Here is a 24,214-nt window from a genome sequence, read left to right on the forward strand (position 1 = left end):
GTGGCCTCTGAAGGCCGGGAGAGGGCCCCTAAGCCTCTTCTGGGACCCGGGAGTCAGGGCACTGGCCAGGCTGTGTTTAAGGGTCAAGCCCTTCTGGTACGCAACCTTTTGCAAGTGTTCTCCTAGAGGACCACCAGTGCCCCTTGAAATGCATCTGGTTAACACGCTTCACAGCACTCAAAAAAGCATGCAGGGAGTCTGTTCAGTCAATCATCATATATGAGATATATAATGTTGTTGTTTAGTAGTTAAGTCATGAATGACTCTTTTGCCAACCCCAAGGACTGTAGCCCGCCTGGCTCTCAGTCCATGGGATTTCCCAGGAAAAAATACTGAAGTGGGTTGCCATTTCCTCCTCCAGGGGAATCTTTCCAACCCAGGGATTGAACCCGAGTTTCCTGACTTGGCAGGCGGATTCTTGACTGCTGAGCCACCGGGGAAGCCCTATCATTTACAGTCATTTTGTTTACAGGTCTCTGAACACTGGAAAGGAACTCAGCACATCATCTGTCCCTGCCATGGACGTCAGCCTCTGTCCTTCCACAGGAAAGCTGTGGAGGAGAGACCCCAGGCAGGCATCGGCTGCTTCAGAACACTTTGCTCCAGAACACATGGCCAGTGTGCTGGGAAGGGCAGAGGCGCTGGAACCAGCCTCAGCCGTGCAGTCAGCACTGCGGACTGGGCTTCCAACGCCCTGAACTTTCAACAGCCAATGATTTCGTCTCTGGCTCCTAGTTTTATCTGGGTCTCTCCAAACAGTTTCGAACACGGAAAACTCGGACCTTCAGGCTAGACAGGCATGTTTCTCTCAAGAGGTGGGCACCCCGTCTCCATGGCCTCCAGCTTCTGCTTTACCTGCAAAGTTTACCTTTGTAAGACTGAAACCTCACATAACAATTTAGAGTCTCCATAAATATGACTGTAGGGACAAAGATAAGGACTAAACGCAAAAATTCTCACTCCTGAGTTAACCTCCTTTAATTCTTGACGATAATTGTAAGCCAACAAAGGTTTTTTCTCTTTTTTGAGTTTACTTACAGGACACAAACAGAAAAAGACCCACAGAGATTTCTAAAGGATTTATAAGTCTGTTTTGTGCACGTGCTCAGTCATGTCCGACTCCTTCTGACCCCATAGACTGTAGCTCCTCTGTCCATGGGATTATCCTGGAAAGAACACTGGAGTGGGTTGCCATGTCTTCCTCCAAGGGATCTATCTTCCCGTCCCAGGGATCGAACCCGCATCTGTTATGTCTCCTACATTGGCAGGCAGATTCTTTACCACTGCGCCACCTGGGAAATCCAAGTCTGTCCTTCAGTTCAGTTCAGTCGCTCAATCGTGTCCAACTCTCCACGACCCCATGAATCACAGCACGCCAGGCCTCCCTGTCCATCACCAACTCCCGGAGTTCACTCAAACTCATGTCCACAGAGTCGGTGATGCCATCCAGCCATCTCATTCTCCGTCGTCCCCTTCTCCTCCCGCCCCCAACCTTTCCCAGCATCAGTCTTTTCCAGTGAGTCAACTCGTCGCATAAGGTGGCCAAAGTATTGGAGTTTCAGCTTTAGCATCAGTCCTTCCAATGAACACCCAGTCTGTCCTTACTTAGGCATAAAAAAAATTTTTTTAAGTATAATTCGAGAATAACAGGGAGCCAGAGCTCTTTGGAGAAACAGCCAATTCCAGCGCTGGAGCAGGGTCTGAGACATCTGGAGGTGCCAAAAAGGAAGAAGTGACTTGAAAATCTGGGGTCAGAGGAGGGCATAGAAGCCAACTCAAAGGAGCTCCATAAAGCAAATCTCAAACAATCTGAGCAACAAAATAACACATACCCATGAGTCCATATTAATATCAGTAACTAAACAATAAATGGAGAGGAGAAAGTGGCTCCTTTCGGTAGAATTCCATTAATATCTACAAACAAAATGAATATCTTAAAAAAAAAATCACTTCTCAAATACCACAGTAATAACTGTTTCATGAAAGTCTCAACAATGGATGTAGAATTAATAGATGCAAGTATAATAAATAGGATATTCACTGGACTCTCCCCTAAATATACTTATCGATCCCAAAAAGGAGAGTATCTGCAGAAAGCCAGGCAGATGTCACCTTGACCTGAGATTCAAGCCAACACCAGAAGCAGGATATTCCAACATCACATGCCACATGGAAGGGCACAGCAGCACTTTTGTGGGATTCTTGCCAAAAGTGCAAACCTCAGATCTCATCGTGGGAAAGGATCAGATCCAAGGTGAGGGATTTTCTAAAGAGTCAACGTCAGTACTCTTCACAGGTGTCAAGGCTGTGACAGACAGACTGCGGGACTGTCCCAGATGGAAGGAGACTGTGGGTGGGGGCTGGGGGGGGAGGTAAGGGTGGCACCTGAATGCAGGTGGGACTCCAGGCAGATCCTGGGCAGGAAGGGGACATGAGTGGATGACTGAAACCATGGGAAGACCGTCCACAGACTTAGAGCATCGCGTATCAGGGTGAACACACTGACTGTGATGCCTCGACCCCGTTTATGTGAGATGCTAACATGGGGAGAGGCCCCCGGCGGCTCCGTGGAGAATCCACTCGCCAAGGCAGGAGGCGCGCATTCGATCCCTGGGTCGGGAAGATCCCGGGAGGAGGAAATGGTAACCCACCTGGGAAATCCCATGGAGAGGGGGGCCGAGGGGCTACAGTCCACGGGGACACAAAGACCAAGCAACTGAACAGCGTCTGGAGAAGGGCATATGGGAGTTCTTTGCACTTACTATTTTTGGAAACTTTTTGAAGTCTGAAATGGTTTCAAAGTGAAAAAATAGTTAAAAAATTTTTAATCTGAGACTTCCCTAGCAGTTCAGTGGCTAAAGACTCTGAGCTTCCAATGCAGGGGTACAGGTTCGATCCCTGGTCGGGGAACTGAGATCCCACGTGCCGTGCGATACGGCCAAAAAAAGAAAAAATCAAAACACGAAGCAGATGGTGATGATGACGTTCCACACCATGACAAGAATTTGCAGGCATGTGTGTGTCTAATATCAGCAAATAAGCACTCAAGAATTGTGAATTTTGTTTAAATTTTTACATCAAAAAAAACAAAACAAAAAATAAACACCATACTACTACTCAGTCGCTAAGTCGTGTCTAACTATGATACCATTGACTATAGCCAGTCTCCTCTGTCCATGAAATTCTCCAGGCAAGAATACTGAGTGGGTTGCCATTTCCTTCTCCAGGGGATCTTCCCGACCCAGGCATCGAACTGGCGTCTCCTGCACTGGCAGGCAGATTCTTTACCTCTGAGTCACCTGGGAAGCCACAAAACGGACTGAGCTCTAGTAACTAATAGGCACCGTGGGGCGAGGATACAGACGCCTACAATCTACTTTGAAACGTGTCCAAAGGAGGGTGTGGGGACAGAAGGCAGTGACATGTGGACGGGGGGGAGGCATCACAGAGCAAGGGGTTAAATGCCAGCAGAGGAACCTTGGCTGCAGGCACGTGGGGTTCACTGTAAAATACTTCCTGTGTTGCAGTTCATTTGAAAATTTTCATTGGAGGAGTTTAGAAAGGTCTGCTGGGAGGATGGGCTAGAGATCAAATTGGGCCTCAGAGATGAGGAAGAGTAGGCAGAACCGCCAAGTCACCTCCCCGGGTGGCGATGAGCCTGAAGGTCTGCCCACACATTTACGTGGAGGAAAAGTTGGTTAAGCCGGCCCTGCCCTCCCCATCAGGAGGGACCAACCCTCTCTGCGGGGTCGGAGCGTCCGAAAGCTCCCTGTACCCTGCTTCTGCCGCCCGCTCCGCCACATTAACAGCCACCAAGGTGCCCCCACCACGTGTCCAAAGTCTCTTCTCGCCAATCTGAGCTGGGCTTTTAAACCTTTTTAGAGGTGCTCTAACTCTTTCTGGAGGGGTCTGTGTGGAAACAAACTTGTGTCAGAAACCCAGCTATTCAAAAAATAAAATCTGTTTCGTGTTCACGTTGGGGTACCAAAGACAGAAAGGAGAGGACGGTCTGACAACTGTGATCCTGACACACCTGTGAATCCACAAAACTCATGAGTCACAGAGTCCCTTTTTGCTCTCCTCGGAGATGCAGGTAAGCCACCAACGATAAATAAGGCGCAAAGATGTAATACCAGTGCCCCTCTCCACTGGAGAGAATACCTGCCTGGGAGCAAGATTTTTAGAAACTGCAAAGAATTACGTATTTTTAAATGGTGAAACATCATTTCTAACGCTCATCAACAGAAACGGACAGCAGGATGTGTGATTACAAGCCTGGGTGAGCAATAGCAATGTAAGGGAGAGACACCGGCCTTCATCTCATCCCCATCCACTCCTGCTGCAGCCCCAACCCACACAGAGGCCCAGAGGGGTGAGCTCTGGGAGGGACGAGGCTGGGGAAAGAGGGCTTCCAGAAGGCCCAAGAGCTTGCGGCAGATCAGGCTCCTCTGATCTGGTTTTGTTTTTGGCCGGGCAGTTGTCACACCGCTAATCTCAACCTTCCCTGCCCCAGACTGATGCCGCCCCACGCCCTCTCCACTCTGGATCAAGGGTTTACAGAAAGAAAGACAAGTGCTTCCTGCCCTACGTGCTTCTACTTGACTGTTATATACACAATGGAAAAGGGACCCCAAGAAATATCCCCCATCCCAGCATGTTTAATACTAAGTAGGATAAGCTTTTCAGTAAAGACACCTGCTTATCTGCAGGGCTTCCCTGGTGGTTCAGCAGTAAAGAATCTGCCTGCAATTCAGGAGCCACAGGAGATGTGGGTTTGATGCCTGGGTCAGGAAGATCCCCTGGAAGAGGAAATGGCAACCCACTCCAGTATTCCTGCCTGGAAAATCCCACGGACGGAGGAGACTGGAGGGCTACAATCCATGAGGTTGCAAAAAGAGTCAGACACAACTGAAGTGACTTAGCACGTATCTGCAAGGTACACCAGGTTTCTGTCACCCAACACGCACGGGACACAGCAGATTTCTCCCTTGAGCAGTGCTCCAGGCCCTCATGGTCGTCCACTGTCAGCTCCATGGCTGAGGGGCAGCCTTTAACACAACTTCACCACAGCTCAGTGCCGTCACCGCACTCCTCAGACCCAGCCACAATCTCCTGCTCTTCCGAGGAAGGGACTGGCCAGTATTGTCTTCAAAGGAGTACAGCTCTGACTACGGAAGAACTGTCCTGCCCGCAGGAGCGGGGGAAGCAAGGCGCACCCCATGCCCCCCAGGGTCTTCTTCAGGGAGAAGACCCTTTGAGAGGCCACTCGTTTCACAGCTCAGCTGGGGGATGGGTGGGAGCCGGAGGGGAGAGGCAAGGCTGGGGGAGCCAAGTGGCTCACTCAGGTTTCTCCTCGGAGGAAACGGGCATTTACGTGGGTGGGCAGGCATGGTGACGAGCTGACAGCAGCAAGTTTTTGCCCCTGGCGGTGTCCCGCAGCTTGAAAAACCTGTTGGGACAGACCTGGCTGTGGCTATGTTACAAGATCTGCTTATTCAGGAGCCGAGTTCAGTGACAGAGGCAGTTTCCCACGCATGTTCCCATGAGGCCGTGGTGCTCCCCTAGGACTGGTCTTGAGACCCTGACTCATCCAGGCTTGTCACGCCTGGGTCCAGCAGAAGGAGTGCACCCAGAGTCCTCAGGGACTCACTTCTGGGTCCTCAGACGAGTCCCTGCGCTCCTCTGCTAAGCGAGCCATGGCCTAAGTGGAACTAGAGTCGTCTGATTGGCACCACGCCTTCTGGTAGGTGGATAAAGGCGCTTCTCTGTCCACTCTGGGGCCTTGGCCCAGGGGCGGGGAATGTCCGACACAGACCCCACCCCCCAGGAGAAAGGGTTCTGCACCCTGGGTTCTGGCAAGCATACTGGGATTACAGCGGATTCTACAGATGACACTGGGCTTCCCTGGCGGCTCAGTGGTAAAGAACCTGCCTACCAATGTAGGAGACACAGGTTCCATCCCTGTGCCGGGAAGATCCCCTGGAGGAGGAAAGGGCAACCCATTCCAGTATTCTTGCCTGGAGAATCCCATGGACAGAGGAGCCTGATGGGCTACAGTTCATGGGGTCGCAAAGAGTTGGACACACTGAGTGACCAAACAACCCTACATACGATATCATCTGTCAAAATCAGTGCTGGTCTGTTCTTGATCGTGGGGGGTGGGGGGCAGCGTACCTGGGGCATGGGGGAGCAGAGACCACTAACATGAGAGCAGGTAAGATGGGGGAGCTACCACTCCAAGACCAAGGAGCAGGGACCTGCCGTGGAAAACTCGCCCTCGCTCAATCAGAACAATTTTTTTCTGTGAATCCAGCTCCTTGGCAGGAAAAAGGCATCTGTGCAGAGTTCGTAACCACAGGGATGGGCAAAGGAAGTCAAGGCGGGGGGTGGACCGACCCTGCATTGCAGAAGAGCCCAGTCAACAAACATTAACACTCTGAGAGGCAATCGGATACCTCCTGCAAGTTGAGGATTTAGCTAAATTGTCTGTACATAAAGGCTATTGTTTACAGAATCTTAAGGTCTCGGTAGGATCACAAATATTCTTGGCCGGATTAGCACAAACCTCAATCTGCCCAGCACTGCCAGCTGGTAGCTGTGGGCAGCCTCAGAGGAGGGGGTGGGGTGCCCTCCTGCAGCTCAGTTCTGTCTTTCAGAAGCTCCAGAGCCTGAAGTCACAGACCCTGGTGGTCCCCCTGCTGAGCCCCTCAGCACGTGCTACCTGGGCTGACAGACAGGCTAAGAGAGAAATAACAGGAGAGAAGAACACGCGCCTCTGAACCAACCTTCCACATGGCCACATCACAGCTGCGAAGCCCTTAAGCGTCAGACGCTGGGCCGATCAGTTGCTGGGTAAATACTCTGAAAGTAACCCACGTGCATATTTGCCACTTCCTGCATTGTTTCCAGGCCCAATGACCCCACCAACAAAAGATAATATAAAGTTCGACTCACTTATCGTCTTTCTCATAGATATTTAGTCCAAGGGCATCAACGCCGAGCCAAAGGTCTGTTCCTTTCTTGTTTTTTATCTCAAAATAGTTGATCCCGTACATTTCCAGGTCCTGGGCAATCTTCAGGTATTCCAGCATGGCGCTGTCTCTACGTGGGGAGAGCAGACACGGGCGTGAGCCTCATGCAAGTTATACCAGCGCCTCCACTGCGGCCCCTCTGCCAGTCTGTGACCCGAGCGGGCCCCCAGCCGTCCTGGACACTGACACCCTTCACATGTTAGGAAAGGACCGAACTGGATCACACTGGTTCCTCTGTATGCAGAGAACTTCCTGTAAAACCTTGTTGCTGGGCATGACCTTGTCTCCCGGCCGCCCACGTGATGCCTCAGGGGGCCCAAGGGCTTGCTCCCCCCCTGCCCTCCCCGATCCACCTCACGAGGAGCACAGAAGATGCTCGGGTCAGAGAGGAAAGGCCAAGGACACATGGTCTCTGAGACCCAAACTGCCCGTGAACTGCAGGGGCCAAGACATCATCAAAGCTGCTGCCAGTACCCGAGAGGACAACAGGACAGCCTCCCACATGCCTCTCTGGTGCTTCTTTACTAGCAAGTGTTTCGCTCTCGGGATCTTTTTCAACACTGACACCCTTTTAAAGACAACCACCTTACGGACCTCGAATTAAACAGCCCACCTGATGGTTTGTGAACAACGCTCTGGCCCCCAAGATGAAATTGAAGCATTTCAGACACAAGTTTTTCTTTCCTCCCAAACAAGGAGAAGGCCTGAGGGTGTGAAGGTATAATCTGAACCACTTCTGGCTCTGGGAAAGTGGGGAAGAACACCTGGCTTTAAGAAGAAACCTCACTGGCAGCTCATTACACCTTCCCTGCCAGGAACTGGCCACCAGCGGCTCCGAGCGGGTCACCGAGTCCCCTGAAGGGCCCTAACCGGGGTCTCCCCCCAAGAAGACAGAGCCCAGCCCAGCACTCACTTGAGCATCCCACGGTGCTCGGCGTGCCACACCTGGATCCGGTCCTCCCACTGGTCCCTGGTGAGCTTGTGCTGGTCCATGACTCTGGGTGGCGAAGGAAGAGGGCGCCAGGCCGTCAATCACCCCAGAGGCTGGGAGAGGCGAGTGACCGGCCACAGCCCAGCCTCACCCAAACCATGACATTTTTTTTCTCCTAAGTAAAACCATCTACTTCCTAATATGCAACATTTCTGACAATTAACAGAACTGGACAATTAAGAACCTGGAATGAGAGGAGGCTCGTCTTCCTGGAAAAGTTTTTAAAAGGTATTTTATTCTAAGCAGCCTCGTCTTCCAAAAGGGGTCAACTATGTGACCACTAGTAAATAAAAGACAGATTTAACATGGGCCAATTTATTATCCACCAGGGAGAGCCAAAAAGCCACGTCACGACCGTGAGGACGGCCCCGCCCTACTGAGTGTCTCTACCGCAGGCCCCGTTCGGGGTGGGGATCGGGGCCTGGGGGAGCGCTGCACTGTGGCGGGGGCTGTTGGCAGAGAACCCACCTCCCACCAGCCCTGCTTTCCGACCCTCCGAACCCTCCGCCCTCGAGCCCGCCAGCTGACCTCTGGGGGATGAGCCGCTCAGAGCCGAGGTAGCCCGCCTTGTGCAGCTCCTTGTTGTAGTCGCCGAACTTGGCCTGCACGGCGTAGGAGCCCAGGAGCACAGCGGTCTCGGGCGGGCAGTAGATCTCATCGCTGAGGATGCCCTCCTTCACTTGCAGGAAGAAGAGCTTCTGTGTGATGTCCTGGATGAGTTCTTCGGCCACGTCCTCGGGGTAGAACTTGGCCCGGAACTTGAACTGCAGTGGGCTCTCCTTCCTGACCTCCTGGGCGGACACCTGGGTGGGCAGAAGCAGCCAGACCCTTATTGCAAGGTCCCCCCACAGACAGACCTGCCAGCCCGGCAGAAGCTGAACCACTGACTCAAAGGGTCTGGCAGGCCAGTCTCCAGAAGGCAATGGTGCCTCTAAACGTCACCTTTTCAGCACGGCAGACAGCAGGCAGCTGAGAGTCCTGTGACACCCTCACAAGAGCCCCAGCCCCGGTTTTCTGGGTGGGGTGGGGGTGGGGGGTGACACTGTAACTCCAGGGAACTGCCCAAGTGACCCGTGAATCCAGCCTCTGTCCATACGGCCAGGCCAGCCCAGGACCACGGCCTCCCCCTGCTCTTGCATGCCTCCACCTGCCCTCCTGCCAGGTACACTAATATGGGAGGAAAGCAGGACTTGGAGAAAAGACACTTAGCTTACTGCTTCTCTTTGTAACTGTTAATGGAATTATCCAGATTATAGAGTTGGAAGGAACTCTATCACAGGCCCAAACAAAGCAGTAACAAGACTTACAAAACACTGGATGATTCATGGTTTTTAAGATTAACAGTCTCGATGGGGAGGAAAAAAAACCAACAAAACTCATGTCAACTAAAACCTAAGCGATTATGCATCACGTATTCCAGTAAGGAGAAAGACCAGGGTCTAATTTCCAGCCACTATCCCCGTTTACCTGAAACCAGCAAACTTTCTGTCTATAAAAACCTTTACACAAATAGAAAGGAGCAAAAAACAAAAGACAGAGTTTCAATGTCAACAGAGTAGACCAAACCCAATTAATAGCCTGTAAATAGTTAACTCTGACTTACCTTTTTATCAAGTTTCAACCACGTAGGAAATCCTTTGTTATCCACATACTGGAGGCCAAAGTACCACACTTCCCTAAGGCCGATGGTCTTAACCACCTGTAGGAAAGGGATGGGGGGTCCAACTGTCATGAGGAGCTCCCTGGAAGGGCACTGGCCCCAGGGACCCCCGCCATGTGGTGCAGCAGACCCTCCACGAGGGAGAGGCGCTGGCTTCGTCACACCAGGCAGCCTCCCCTACGCTGCCTGTTACCAACAGACACCAACCATTCAGTCCTTTTTGTTTTTAGGCCACATGGTGTCTGGGCTCCTAGTTCCCTGACCAGGACTCAAACCTGGGCCCACAGCAGTGAAAGTCCCGAGTCCTAACCACTGGACCGCCAGGGAAGTCCTTGAAACACTTACTTTTAAATACATGTTTCAGTAGTGTTAGGGATAACAAAGCTTATAATGTCACCCTTACTGCTTTGGCCCCCATCACAGTTTCATGAGTAAAGACAGCCAGGTGGGCTGCAGGGGGCACACAGAGACAGGGGACAACTTAGGGTCACCAGCAAAGGTGTCTGCACCAGAGGGGTGGCTGTTCCCACCAGGGGTGCCCACGTGTAGAGGCGGCAACCTTCCAGGGACGAGGCGGTGCTCAGCTTCACACGCGCCAAGGGGTGACTCTAACCACCCCCAGAAATGTGAAATTCTGATACAGGAAGGGAGAATTCAGCCCTAGGTCACAGGGAGAGTTTCCATTTTAAATTCTCTCTAGTACTCGGGAAAAAAATTCTCTCGTGGTCGTTGGAGAGAGTCCCATGCTGGTTATTTTTGTGCCTTGAAGCCAAAAAGCAATTTGCTGTGGACACTTGCTGAATATCATCAAAACCAAGTCCTAAGATTTTGCTGTATAAATTCTATGACACGTAATGTCAACCCTTGAAAAACAAAGGTTACCATTCTTCAAATGTACGGCTCCCGTCAAACTTGAAAGAGGACTGTACATACCACAAGTGACAAATCCGATATCAATACCGAAGTCTGCCCTGAGCCTGCTCCCTCACTGGCTTTGGCAGGAGGGGGCGGATGCTTGCTGAAGGCCCCGAGTCTGTTCACTGCCGGGCCAGGGACAGACCCGCTCATCCGCTCCCTCCACACACTCAGAAAAGGGGAGGAAGGTCTCTACCCAGGACTCCTCATCGTGAAAGACACGAAGGCATGCTGACTCCCATTGGGGCTTACCCACGAGTCTCGGATGAAGCCCCAGATCTGGTTTCCAGTGCGAGGAGGCAGGTTCCCAGACCACGTTTCCTCCACTCCCCACAAGCCAAACCTCCCTCCACCTCGACGTCTGGATAGGAAACCTGCCCCATCTTCCTCTCTGAGCAGCTTCAAGGCCGCCGGAGAAAGGCCCTTGTGAACCAGTCATCCCCGCTCCCCTCCAGCCCTTCCGCTCTATCCACCAACGGCAGCCTCGGCCTGGGTCTGACCCGCGAGAAGCCACAACCTGTCCACTCAGTGTCCCGGCCCTGCGCCTGGCGGAGGCCCTGGGCAGACCTGCTCACTGGCTCGGGGAAATTCAGGGACAGTGAAAGGGAGACCCCACCAGACCCGGTGAGTCACCTCCAGCTTCTACATTTGCCAAAACTCCGCTCCACGTTCCAGGTTGGTGCTGGGGTGCGAAGCAGTACCTGGCCACCGGCAGGGCCTCTTGGGAAGGCCGCCAACAGAGCAGGTGCCGGGAATGCACACACCCAACCTGGTCCTGTCTCCCTACTGGGCCCTCAGTCCCAGCACAGAATCTATGGAGCCTGGAAAGTAGGTCTCGCTCTGCCTAAAGCTCGGAACCGTTCCATGGAGGAATTATCATGGCCCTCAGGGTGGTCTGCTGCTCTTACTGAAAGGGAGGGGTGTGCACTGGCAGCCGAGGGGCTTGGATGCTGCGGCTGCAGGGAGGGCCCGGGAGATGCCAGCCTGGCTCCTCGCTGCGCCCTATCCCCCTGCCCTGCACCAGATGGCAGGAAACAGCCAGGGGGACTGTGGAGACCCCCGCGAGAGGCCCTAGCTCAGGAAGAACTGCATGGGGTCCCTTCTCCTCGGGGCTCTGGACAGGGAGCATCCCTGGGGAGCACGGGTCCCGCTGGCAGGCGGGAAATAAATGGTCAGCTCCACCAAGAGGAGCAAGCCGCGGACGGAGGTAATAACTGTGCTCAGCAAACAAAGGGACTCAGATGCTCTTTTCTAACTGGGAACCCCCTGAAGTGCGCTGAGACCAACCTGATCAAAAAGCTGCTTTCCTGTGGTGTTTGGCTGGATGGCGAACTCCAGCTCCGCATCCATGGTGGTCACTCGGACATTGATCTGAAAAAAAACAACACATCACGCTTAACCGGGTGTTCTTGTAGACGTCTCCTGAGTCTTCCACTGAAACCCAAAGGTCCCAAGCAATGCGGCAAGAGTGTTTCTCCTCCACACCTGAACTCCTGTCTGTCACCACACACTCCCCCAGCCTCCACATCTGAGCTCACGTCTGTCAACACACAGACACACACACACCCAGTTCTGCACACGTATACAGCTTGGATTCAAACATGTGTCCTTGTGGCTTTAAAAAAAAGCACACTCACACTTAGGTCTAAGCTGCTTTTCTACAAAGATACTCTGCTGACTGTTAACACACTCTGCACACACCATCTCACATTCTGACCCCTATGACAGGTCCGTGAAGCCCCACAGGCGGGGAGCCATCCCCAGGGAACCCACACCATGTCTGCAGGTAATAGGAGGACACAAGGCTCTGTACAGCACCTTCAGAGACCTCCTGAACAGTGAAGGGAGGTGGGTGAATGGCTACAGACACACCCAGGGGGACAGAGAGCTGTGCAGGAATCCAAAAGGATAATTATGAGGGCAGGAAAAACACGGAAGCATCATTAGGACAGGAAGACTGATGGGAAAGCTGGAAAAAATTTCATCGAATGCTGCCATACAGTCGGTGGTTTAAAAACATTTAACTTACAGGTAATTTTCAAATCTATCACTTGAAAAAATCCAGAACTCACTAGCATATGAAAAACATACAAATCTAGCTACTTTATATCACGGTCCCAGAGGAAAATATCACAGCAACTATGGCGCTTAAGAAATGTCTGCTTCTCATCACTTTTCAAGTGAAATACATAAACAGCTGCTGCTGCTAAGTCGCTTCAGTTGTGTCCGACTCTGTGCGACCCCATAGACGGCAGCCCACCAGGCTCCGCCGTCCCTGGGATTCTCCAGGCAAGAACACTGCAGACAGACATATATTCCAAATTCGTCCCACTCAGATGGAAATGTAATGAGGACACAGATTAACTGTATTATTTAGCCTACTGTTTAGGAACATAAGTTCCTAACGTGTGTCAGGCCCTGGCTGGATACATAGGCTCTAAGTCGTAAAGACTAATTTTTGTTCACATCGTTTTTACCCTATTGCTCAAAACTGACTATGGATACATACATCCAGTCTGTCTTAAAGGGTCTCTGCCCAACATAACATGGAGAAGGGAGGCACAATGCCCCAGGCTTTAATAAGTTTCCTCTCCAATCTCAAGTCTCCACATTCAAGAAATGAAGTTTACTGAGAAGCAAGACTAGGCACTTTTTAGAGTCTTCAAGTTTATCAAAATATAAAGCCTAAGTTTCTTCCTTTTCCTGACAGCAATATTTTAAAGAAGTCACGAAATGGCTGTTATGAAGCACAAAATAAAGCAAGTCTCTCTTAATTATGGTTCCAAGGGCACATATGAGAGATGTGAAAAGCAGCCCCAAACTCAACCATTCTGGAGCAAACGTGGCACCAGGTTACACGCAAGCCTACAATGAATGCCACACTCGGGACTACAGTGGGGAGACGAGGGCTGAGAAACGCTGGACCTCAGATACACTTTTCTGTTATTTACTGACTCAAACTGAACGACCAGACAATGTGGGCCCAAAGCTTCTACCCTGGTTGAGATGAATACAAAAGACCAGAGGCCCACACTTTAGACTATTAACTTCTAAACCTTGATCACCTCTAAATAAGAGGAAGAGAAAAAAAGTCACCTCCTGAGACCAGTGCTAATAATTAACATAAAAAAGTGATCATCACACCATTTTTAACCATTTTGCAAACTTATTAACAGGAATTTAGAAAAAAAAAAAAGGCTATTTTAAGGTTCTGAGCAGGTTCACATTTGACTCAAAGTTTACACAACTCTTTGAAAAAGCAATAACCCACAAAATGAATACTTTTACTAAAGTTAAGATGTGACAAGCCAGTGGTACATAGAAAATTAACTTCTTAAAAATTAAGTGTTATCAGGAGGGTCTGTGCAGCCTGCAAAAACTGCCCCTCCCGCCACAGGGACTTAAAATCACCCTCAGCAGCTCCAGTGAGACGTTGTGCCAAGTGTCACCTGGCCTAATCTTTCCAGGAACTTCCCCGAGTTCAGCACACTGGCGATCCTGCAATCTGGTGCAGGACCTGGAACATAGCCGGCGAGCCGGAGAAGAGGCAAGGCTCTTCTGACCACGGGCTGGGCTGGGCCTGGCAGCAGGAGGCAGGCGTCTCCTCACCAGCCCCGTCAGAAGGAACAACTAACTGGCCCCAGTTCGAATTCAGGGAGCCACTGACATTTTCAGACAAGCCCCAAAAGTACAAAGTCAAGGTTAACTGTGACCCGTATATGCGTGTTTCACTAATGGCGCACAATCATCTTGAGACCAAGGTCGAGACAGAACTCAAGACAGCCAAACACTCGGGTGAACACCACGTGAATGAGACCAGTCAAGCTGCCCTGCAGGACTGGACCTGCGTGTGCCTTGACACGTCCCCAGCCTCCTCACGCCCCTCACAGGGGCTGGGGCTTATGCTGTTCTGGGCAGTACTTCTGCAAGACCATCTCAAGGACTACGGGATGCTTAGCATCCCTGAGCCCACCCACCAAATACAGGTATCCCCCCAGCCCAAGCCTTGAGAAGTATTCAACACACACACACACACACACACGCGCGCGCACGCGCGCCCTCTGGGGAAACTGAGGACCACAGCATGGCACCGCCTCCATCAGTGGTGTGTTACTTTATACATCTGTCACATTGTGTGGAAATACAGCATGAACTTTCACAGTTTAAAGTGATACACTTACTCAGAAGATCGGGGCCATTCATCTGCATGTTTTGGTCCACTTACCCAGGGTTGTCTTTTCTTTTAAAGAAATCGGGCTTTGGCGCCCCAACTCTCCTGTCCAGTTTCCCTGATATAATCAGTTGTTTTAAGTGTACCTGGAAAAAGCGAGCTCTTGTGTTTGCAGTGGTGCCACAGAAATAAAGTAGGATTATGTGGTCCGCATTATAAATGTGAGAATGGTCCCACAAGAAGCTGGAGGTCCAGGGCTTAAACGCATCACCACGCAAACCCAAACCACTCGCAAAGACTAGAGAAAACCGCGTGTTTTGCCATCTTTACTGCCTTTCTATTTCCCCCCAGATCACACACTTTTATTAAAGGCAACATTCTCTGAAGGCAGCAAAATCCCATAGGAATGTGAGGTGTGAGTGTGCAGTTAGTCATTTAAAATCTACCCCCAAAAGGGCAGTGTTTTTTTTCCCAGGCTGAAACCCTTCTAACGTTCTGCTATGTCTGAAGGGGGCGGCAGTGATAAAAGTTTAATTTTGCCCAGGTACCCTCACCCCTTACATACACACAAAGAACCACGTGGCTGGCGTAGATGATAAATTTAATAATTCATGTTGCTCCTTCAAACGCTACTCCATTTGAAGCTATGGCATGTAGATGCAGTTAGATTTCTAAAATGAATCTGCCTGCCAATGCAGGAGACACAGGAGACCTGGGTTTGATTCCCTGAGTGGGGAAGATCCCCTGGAAGAGGAAATGGCAACCCAACTCCAGTGTTCTTGCCTGGAGAATCCCATGGGCAGAGGAGCCTAGTGGGCTGCAGTCCACGGGGTGCAAAGAAGTGAATACGACTGAGCACACATACACCGTGGCTCCTCCTCTGGCGGGGCATGCAGCGGGGTGGGAAACTCACGTGAAAATCACTATAATCACGAGGCAGCTGGGAGACTTTTCAGACAGAGGAGAAGCTCACACCTGTTTTCACATGCGCAGAGAGGGGGCTGTTCCTCTCCAGACACACGATATAGTACAGGTTCTGTTGTCCAATGCAACTGACAGCTCTTTTCCCAATAAGGAATTAAAGGTGTGAAACCCCAATCTGTTTTTTAAAAATAGACACGGAATAACAACTCACCCTCTTAAAATGAAATAAAGCTGCCGTCCCCTTGGCTCATTCTGTCCAGCAGATGGGCACGCGAACACAAGGCAGGCGGACAGCAGGCTGGCCTCTGAGCCCGGGCCTCCTCCCGCCCTGGCCCCCGCGGTCCCAGTCCCCAGTGTGGAGGAGGCATTCCCAGCTCGGTTGGTTGTAAAATGGAAAGACTTATCTGTAAGGGATCTTCCAACTCTGCATTCTGCAGCTTAATGACAGGAGTGGCTTCCGACACCATCCACCCCGGTGGCTGGCACTTTCTGCACAACTATCTGAATCTCAAGAGAGGGGAAAAGGCCTGGCGGGGGTGGGGGGGTGGGGGGTAGTATACGGAGGTCACACAGCTTGAGGTTCTCAGTTTCTTTTTTGTTTAGTTAATCAAAAGGCTTTGAGAGTACGCGGTATTCATGCAAATTGTGAAATTCCAGGATGGGGCCTTAGTTGAGGTCTCCCAGATTCTTCTGACTACAGAGATTTTTTTCCCCGTGGAGTATCGCAAAAGAGCAGTATTTCTCAGAATATACTTTGGAAAACATGATTTTTGAGTCTTCTCAGTGTAATTTTATCAAAGTGGCATCTAAAATGCCTTCTAAGAGTCTGAGACACGGAACAGAGAGAGCTGATGATAAAACACTATTATTTTACTTGTAACCCGTGTATGTGTAAGCTGAATTTCTGGCTGTCAAATTACCTCCCTCACTATTCTCTCTTCACTTTAGTAAGGAAATCTAGTCTTGTAATTTTTCCTTTGAGAAATGTCAGCTTCCTCCTGAACTACTTTAAACTCGGTGTAAGAAAGATAACCTCTCCCGCCACACTTTTTACAAAATAAATCCACACCATACTGAAGACCAACACAGGAGGGAGAATTTCAAGACCAGTTCTCCCACAAACAAGCAGCTGCTTTACATCTTAACAGACCAACCAGGTCCAGGTGATTTCGAGTCAGCACACTGCAGGGGAAACAAGTTTGCAGTGATTTTACTATGCACTCAGAATCAGGAAACCCACTGAGACAGGGAAATTCAAATAGTAACATTTGAGTGTTTGGACTGCAGACAGTGGACTCGGCAATAACAGATGATTCCCTATATCATCACACCTGCATTTACTCAAAATTAGCCTGAGCGCAACTATCTAAGCGCCACCAGGATTACACCGAGGGCCCGACCTTTCACCATCATTTAAAATGTCGGTGCTGTTCTCCAACATCCCCACCCTCTTCCACGGTGCCACTTCAGCAGCTTCCACGGTTTCCAAATATTTGGATAAGAGCTTTCAAATGCTTAGAAAGGCTCTGAAAGGAAGTAGTCTGGCAAAACTTCTCCCACCAATGGGAGAAAGAAATCCCGGGAGTGTGATGAGGAGAAACGAACAGTTCTACAACAGAAACGAACTGTAACAGCTTCTTCAGATGCTATTTTGGTTCACGTACTGAATAATTACTGAGAAGACATTGTATTTTGATTTTCCATCCTTGAATCATTAGTCTACAACAGCTTTGTTAGAATATAACTTACTTCCCATAAAACTAACCATTTAAAATGTGCACTTCAGTGGTTTTTAGTAACTTCTCAGAGTTATGCAACCAACTCCACTAATTTTAGAAACATTTCCTCACCCCAGAAAGAAATCCCATGCCCGCTGGCAGTCACTCCCATTACTCCTCCCTCCCGGCCCTGGAACCAAGAATCTACTTTCTGTCTCCACAGACTTCTCTATTTGACACTTCACAGAAACAGAATCATTTTACCGTGTGGTCTTTGGGGTCTTGCTTTTGTCACTTGATGTTTTCAAGACCAATCCCTTGTATCACGTATGAACACTCCCCCTTTTTTGCTACTGAGTAATATTCCGCTACCTGGATCACTTTCATCTGTCTATTCACTGCTGGTGGATATTTTGGGCTGCAGATCTTCCTTATTACTTGCCATGTTTTTTGGTGATGATAAATATGAAACAGCTGAGAAACAAGTCATTTGAACTAGACTATGGTCAATGTGGTATTCGAATGGATTAAAAAAAAAAATTTAGGGGTGAAGATGAAAGAAAATGCATTTTTTAAAACCAAAATGCAATTTAAGTGTACTGTGTTATTTAAGTTGTAAACAAAAATACGCTGTGTTCTCAGGAAGAAGGTGACAGCTTGCCAAACAAAGCACTGCGAACACAAAGCACTGCCTCCTCCCTGCCCTGGGGCGCACTGGCCCTGGAGGCCAGAAGGCCTGTGAGCCCCTTCCCTTTACAGACCAGGAGCCAGTGGGCAGAGGGAGCAGCCCTCCCACGGGGCCGAGGGGAGAACCCAGGCTCTCTCATTCAGGGGTCTCCCAAGCAAATCAAGTTCTTTCTCTAAATTTTAAGCTACAACAGAGTCTTGTTTTGCATTTAACTTCGATGGTGTGGAGCACACCATCGCCAGCATTCAATGAAGTGCCCAAAATCTTTTTTAACTCAACACTACCTCTGTATTTTTCAACACTACCTCTGTACTTTCCTTTCATGGAGTCACCCCCTAAACCCCTCCAGGGCCCGTTCGCTGAGGCCACACCAGGCCTGCTTCCTGGGCGCTAAGGAGGCAGGAGCAGCCACACCTCACAGGCTGCTCCCCCCAGGCCCCCATGCTCCGCCAGGGGTTCTCGAACCTGAACGCACCTCGGAGTTAACCTGGAGAGCTTGTCGAAACAGCTTCCTGGGCCCCAGGCCCAGAGGTGCTGACTCAGGAGGCTGGGTGGGCCCGGCTCCTAGGGAGGCCACACCCAGGCAAGCCGGGCTCTCAGGGAAAGAGGCCTGGCTAGCACTCTGAACATGCTCAAGTCACAGCTTCTTTTGGCAAGATTAACGGCTTCCCCCACCCCAGTTTTGTTTCCTTTTAATTTTTTTTCGCTGGGGAGGATGTGGACCATTTTCAAAAGTCTTCACTGAATTTGCTACAACATTGCTTCTGCTCTGTCCCTGGCCTCTTGGCCCTGAGCATGTGGGATCCACCTCCTCCCACCCTGCACTCCCCGACTGGAAGTGTCACCCACTGGTCGGCCAGAGACGCCCCCAAGGTTAATATATTCACAGCTACTACTGATCCTCCACCACAGGAAAATACTGTTGACTAGGCTTCCGTTCAGTACTAGACCTGAACTCACACAGACAGGTTTTCTTAATGAGACTCTGTCTCCACAGAGGAATCCGTTTTAGTCCTCTTTGCAGCCTGATCTCCTTTAAGATAAAAATCAATCTCCATGAACAATACTCCAACTCAGTTAAGTCCCAGCATTAGCTATGACACACAGTGGTCATTTACAAATGCTGGCTAACAGATAACCACCCTCTGTAAATCATTACCATGAGCTCAGCAAACCTGATTAAGGAATCAGCTGAGTGTAGAAAGTCAGTGCAGACCTGTGAATTCAGCCAATTTAGAAAGCAAAGTCGGAAAGCCCCCAAGGCCAAGTGATGTTTTGCTGTTGAGCTCTCGGTCCACATTACTAATCCTTCTCAGATAGTCATGGCAATGGCTAATATATTACAGATAACTTTGTTTCTTTTATATAAAATGAAATGGTCGTCTTAGATGTTCAGTGCTGCTCCCAGTAACACTGTTTATTATAAACAAAATTCTACAAAATAGTCGTCATTAAAAATCCAATGAAACATCGCAGTTTCTAATAAGTGTACAGTTTTTTAGAAGTGTGCAGTGTTGTTCTGTTCATGAAAGGCAGCTGAGAACACACCTGTGTTGTACACCATTCTTTTTAGCATAGAGAGGTCAAGACAAAAACCAGTATGTCAAAATTGAAAACACTGCACAGAGAGAAGACGAGTAAAATAGAAATGTGGCCTTACAATTTTTTCATTAAATGGAGTAATGTCCGCAGTAACCCAATACTGACTGTAGTGGCAAAGACATCAACTATGCTGTCAGTCAAGAGGGAGGCAGGGGTCTCTCTAAAATGCTACCACCACCAGCAGTGGCCACATGTCACCATGCACCTGAAGGCAAGCTGGACTCAAATTCCAGAGGCATGCATGTAAGCTCGAGCACTTAACACCAGACTTCATGCGGTTTACTGACCTTTAGAGAAGGTGTGAAGAACGGCTGAATACATGACCACCAATGGATGATAATTTTTATTATTACTCCTTTCTTTCACGCTTCTCTGTATCTTAAGCTTTAAACTTAAGATAAAGATAAATTAAGTGTGTGTGCTTGTGCCCAGTGGGGTCAGACTCTTTCAACCCCGTGTACTGTAGCCCACCGGGCTCCTCTGTGTCCATGGAATTTTCCAGGCAAGAAACCTGGAGTGGGGTTGCCATTTCTTTCTCCAGGGGATCTTCCCAACCCAGGGATCGAATCCCTGTCTCTTACATCTCCTGTACTGCCAGAGAGATTCTTTACCACTGTGCCACTCGAACCCAATCATTATCTACTGTCTTCTTTTTCAAGGTTAAAGAAGAAAAAGAGCCAAGCTTGTTAGGCTTAGGAACATTTTCCAGATGCCAAAGAAAACCGGCCCTCTAGCTCCACAAATCTTGTAAAACAAAAAGTGTATGGAATTAATCAGAACACAAACTGCCAGGCAATGCAGTAAGAATTCCACACACCATCAACTGGTCTGAAGTACAACAACCCAGCTGAGACACAAGGGTAGGACAGACACAAACTCGCATTCTATTAAAGTTTTCGTAGAACTGTACAATACCAGGATAATATAGCAGCCTTTTATTGCCCAGTAATAGGAATAATAAAACCATCAAACATTAGGGCTACAAGAGTCCACTCGTGACAACTCCTGAGGAGGTCAAAGTGCTGACCTCGCTTCCTGAGTCACGGATAGGTGCTATTCCTGGGACTACAAGGGCAGGGTGATGCCTGTGTTGGCTGCCCCTGGCGTCCCGGCGTCCATCAGGGAGTTCCAGATAGCTGCATCCCCGTGATAGCGGTCACTCCTCCAGCAGGAAGTTCTAGTTCTGTTAAGTGCAGACTGAGGCTGACAATTAGTGAGAAAGACTCCAAGTTCCCCATAGGTAATATCTATCAAGAAACTGAATTAAAACAGCACAATGGGGCGCCTCGGGCAAAGCCATCATCCTTCAGGATCCCAACAGCCCTGCCCTCCCCGCCCACTCCTTCTCCACTCCAAAAGCCATGGGTTAGTGTCCACCTAGCTGCTGTCAGGTGGCGCTAGTGGTAAAGAACCCGCCTGCCAATTCAGGAGAGGAAGAGATGCGGGTTCGGTCCCGCGGTCGGGAAGATCCCCTGGAGGAGGGCATGGCAACCCACTCCAGTATCCTTGCCTGGAGAATCCCATGGCCAGAGGAGCCTGGCAGGCTGCAGTCCATGGGGACACAACTGAAGCGTATTAGCGCACGCACACACAGTGATGGAAAGTCAAGTCAGATCTAGAGAGCTCAGTATCAAATGAGCCAATGTGACTCTATCACAAACCAAGCAGCAACAGCAGAGTTTCTTGGTTCCCATCTTCAGAGGATCAGGATGCCCTGGGGTGGGCACCGACCTTAGGCTACAGAGAATTCGTATCACTTTAAGGAGTACTGGGAACTTAAAGTGGATCATGGAAACCAACACTACATACCTCTCATTTCCAAACTGCTCTCCTCCACCACCTTTAGGATAAGCTTACAGGGAAAAAGCTAAATTCTTAACATGCTGCGGATAATAACAGGGCAGAGTGAAATGTGAAAGCTGGGTCTTGGAATTTCCCTATAACTTCTGTTTCAGGTATCTACATTATGCCATATTTTAGATCCTATTTATGTTACATAAATGTATATGTTCTAAGTAGAACAGTCAGAATAGGGAGGAAAGAAAAGTGAAAGTCAGTCATGTACGACTCTTTGTGACCCCATGGACTGTACAGTCCATGGAATTTTATAGGCCAGAATACTGGAGTGGGTAGCCCTTCCCTTCTCTAGGGGATATTCCCAACTCAGGGATCAAACCCAGGTCTCCCACATTGCAGTTGGATTCTTTACCAGTTGAGCCACTGGGGAAGGCCAAGAATACTGGAGTGGGTAGCCTATCCCTTCTCCAGGGTAGCTCCCCGGCCCAGGAAACGAACCAGGGTCTCCTGCATGGCAGGTGGATCCTTTACCAACTGAGCTATCAGAGAAACCACAGAATAGGGAGGAGGGGTAACTATTTCGTAGGATGACTCTAAATGGGTATTTAGGTAAAAGTTAGCCTGAATACCTTCTTTCAAAGGTTGAGAAACTGAGGCCTAGAAATTCCCTTACCTATTAAAATTTATAGTTGTATAGCTCTTAAAATGTTAGTCCTAAAGACGTATCTTCACTGATTTTAAAATTTTGAAGTTTGTTGTTTCCAAATTCCAGGGTGCAAAGTCTGTAAAGTATATGGATAGATGATACAGGAAAAAAGAGCTCAGATACACTAAGACCCATCGTATAATTTCAAGAACATGAAGTGAAATCCCAAGAGTCTTTCTAAAGAGCTCCTTTTCCTCTGAAAGTAGGCCACTTCCTGCCCCCAGACCCACTTCCTGTCAGCCAAGGCTGCTCAACAATACAAAAAGCAGACAAACCAGTCCTGCCTGTGCTCATAACTAGAGAAAATCCTGACCTTAGAGCTGGAAGGGAACTTTCTGAGCGTCCCACTAAAAAGGAGGGTCAGGCCCCTCCTCTACTTTAAAACCGGGGTTTTGGAAACAGTCAGCGCTACACCCTCCCCAAGGTTCACCAGCTGAGGCACTGCCTTTGGAAGGGGGAAACTGAGGCCGTGAGAAGCTGCTTACCAGGCCCCTGACAAACACAAGCATCCTCACTCTCATCCAAGTTCCAGGTCCGCGCTGCAGGGTAACCGCGTGGGATTTCCCTACCTGCCCATGGCACGTGAAAACAATATTCCTGATATCCGTTGGCCCTTGGTTTTTACGATCTTTTATTGGGAGCATCTGTGAGTAGGAACTGACTTCCTCTACACTGGGAATTCACATACACCCTGTGGGTACATTTTAAACTAGACACGTGGACACCACTTTCCATAGGAACGGGTGAAAAACAGAGAAAAAGAAATTTGTTTCTTTCCAGAAACACAAATAATCTATACCCACCTCTGCTCTCCTCGCTCCAGGTAAAACAGATTATCATTCGAGGTCACTTTCTCTATCTGCTGGGCTTGTGGATTCTTGATTCTGTGATATGTCATTTCAGCTTAACTAGATGTGTCATAGGATTTCAGCACTGATTTAGTTCACTGAAAAGGGAGGTTAATCATATCCATAAACTTAAGACCCCATAAAAGAACGCAAAGTAAGGGACAGGGCCAGAAAGGCTATCACATGCTACAATGGTTTTTAATTCCAGGTTCATAAAACACAGGAAATTAAAGGCCTATAGACTAAACTTCATTCCACCTGAGTGCACTGTTTTCTTAGTAAATTTAGAAGTTTGTGAACAGTTTTCTAATCCAGTGAAGGGGGAAGCTTGTGAAAGAATGAAAGTGTCAAAACAAGGTAATTCCTTTGCTAACCTGATGTTTTAGCGAAAGGCATATGAAATAAGCCATGCTAAAACCTTGCACCATTTCTGAAATAAATCGTTGCCCCTAGTTAAGATCACATGTGCTGCAGTATTATTAAACTAACTTCTACACTGGGAACGGTGTTAAATAATGTTTCTCCTGTAAGGAGTTTTGATAAGATGTACTTGAACTTGACTAAGAAGTCTTTATACTTTTGCCATCTTCCAAAAACAGAGACCCTAACCAGTGGTTTTTCTGTTTAATCCAAACTAAAAAAAAAAAAAAAAATCAGCAAACAAAATCTGCTTTGAGTAAACCAACTTCAGTTGAACTTGTGCTTTTAAATCACTTTGTTTCTGAAATTATACGAAGTTTATAAAAAAAAAATAACCTCTTCAATTTATACTTCTCGTCACAATCAAGTACATCTGGAGTGGGATTACAATTGTGTAGGCAGTTCCCGGATGGGAGTTAGGAGACCTGGTGGGCGCTTCTCAATCCCGCCCACCAGCCCCTGCAGCTCCCCGCAGCTGCACTTCCTGTGGGTCTCACCTCCTCCCACCCCACCCCTAGTCCCGGCACAGGCTGCACACTCATCTCTTCAAACGGCTGCTCAAGATTCCACTAAATAATGCCCCACCCTCAAGTGTGCTCACTTCCAATTTTCAGCCTCGAGAATGCAGCTATTGAGACAATGACCTATTTCTAGTTGGGTCACTCCTTCCCCCACCAAAAAAAAAAAAAATCGTGGGAATACAGATTCATAGAGGAACCAACTGGGAACAGACAGTTCTGTTT

At 49.1% G+C, this 24,214-nt stretch overlaps 1 protein-coding gene across 1 annotated transcript in view; it reads right to left on the bottom strand.

Annotated features, from left to right (window-relative positions):
• EZR (ezrin) overlaps positions 1-24,214 on the bottom strand; it is a 45,448-nt gene that overhangs the window by 9,493 nt on the left and 11,741 nt on the right. Inside the window, exons 3-7 of the mRNA XM_055433087.2 lie at positions 11,885-11,968; positions 9,626-9,721; positions 8,551-8,825; positions 7,945-8,028; positions 6,955-7,101 (exon numbers count right to left, since the gene is read on the bottom strand). Coding sequence (XP_055289062.1) covers positions 6,955-7,101; positions 7,945-8,028; positions 8,551-8,825; positions 9,626-9,721; positions 11,885-11,968 — 686 coding nt within the window. The remainder of the gene's footprint in view (positions 1-6,954; positions 7,102-7,944; positions 8,029-8,550; positions 8,826-9,625; positions 9,722-11,884; positions 11,969-24,214) is intronic.

Source organism: Moschus berezovskii, chromosome 10 (genome assembly GCF_049115385.1).
Source record: "Moschus berezovskii isolate FMDL1 chromosome 10, NW_MosBer_1.0, whole genome shotgun sequence".
Taxonomy (NCBI): domain Eukaryota; kingdom Metazoa; phylum Chordata; class Mammalia; order Artiodactyla; family Moschidae; genus Moschus; species Moschus berezovskii.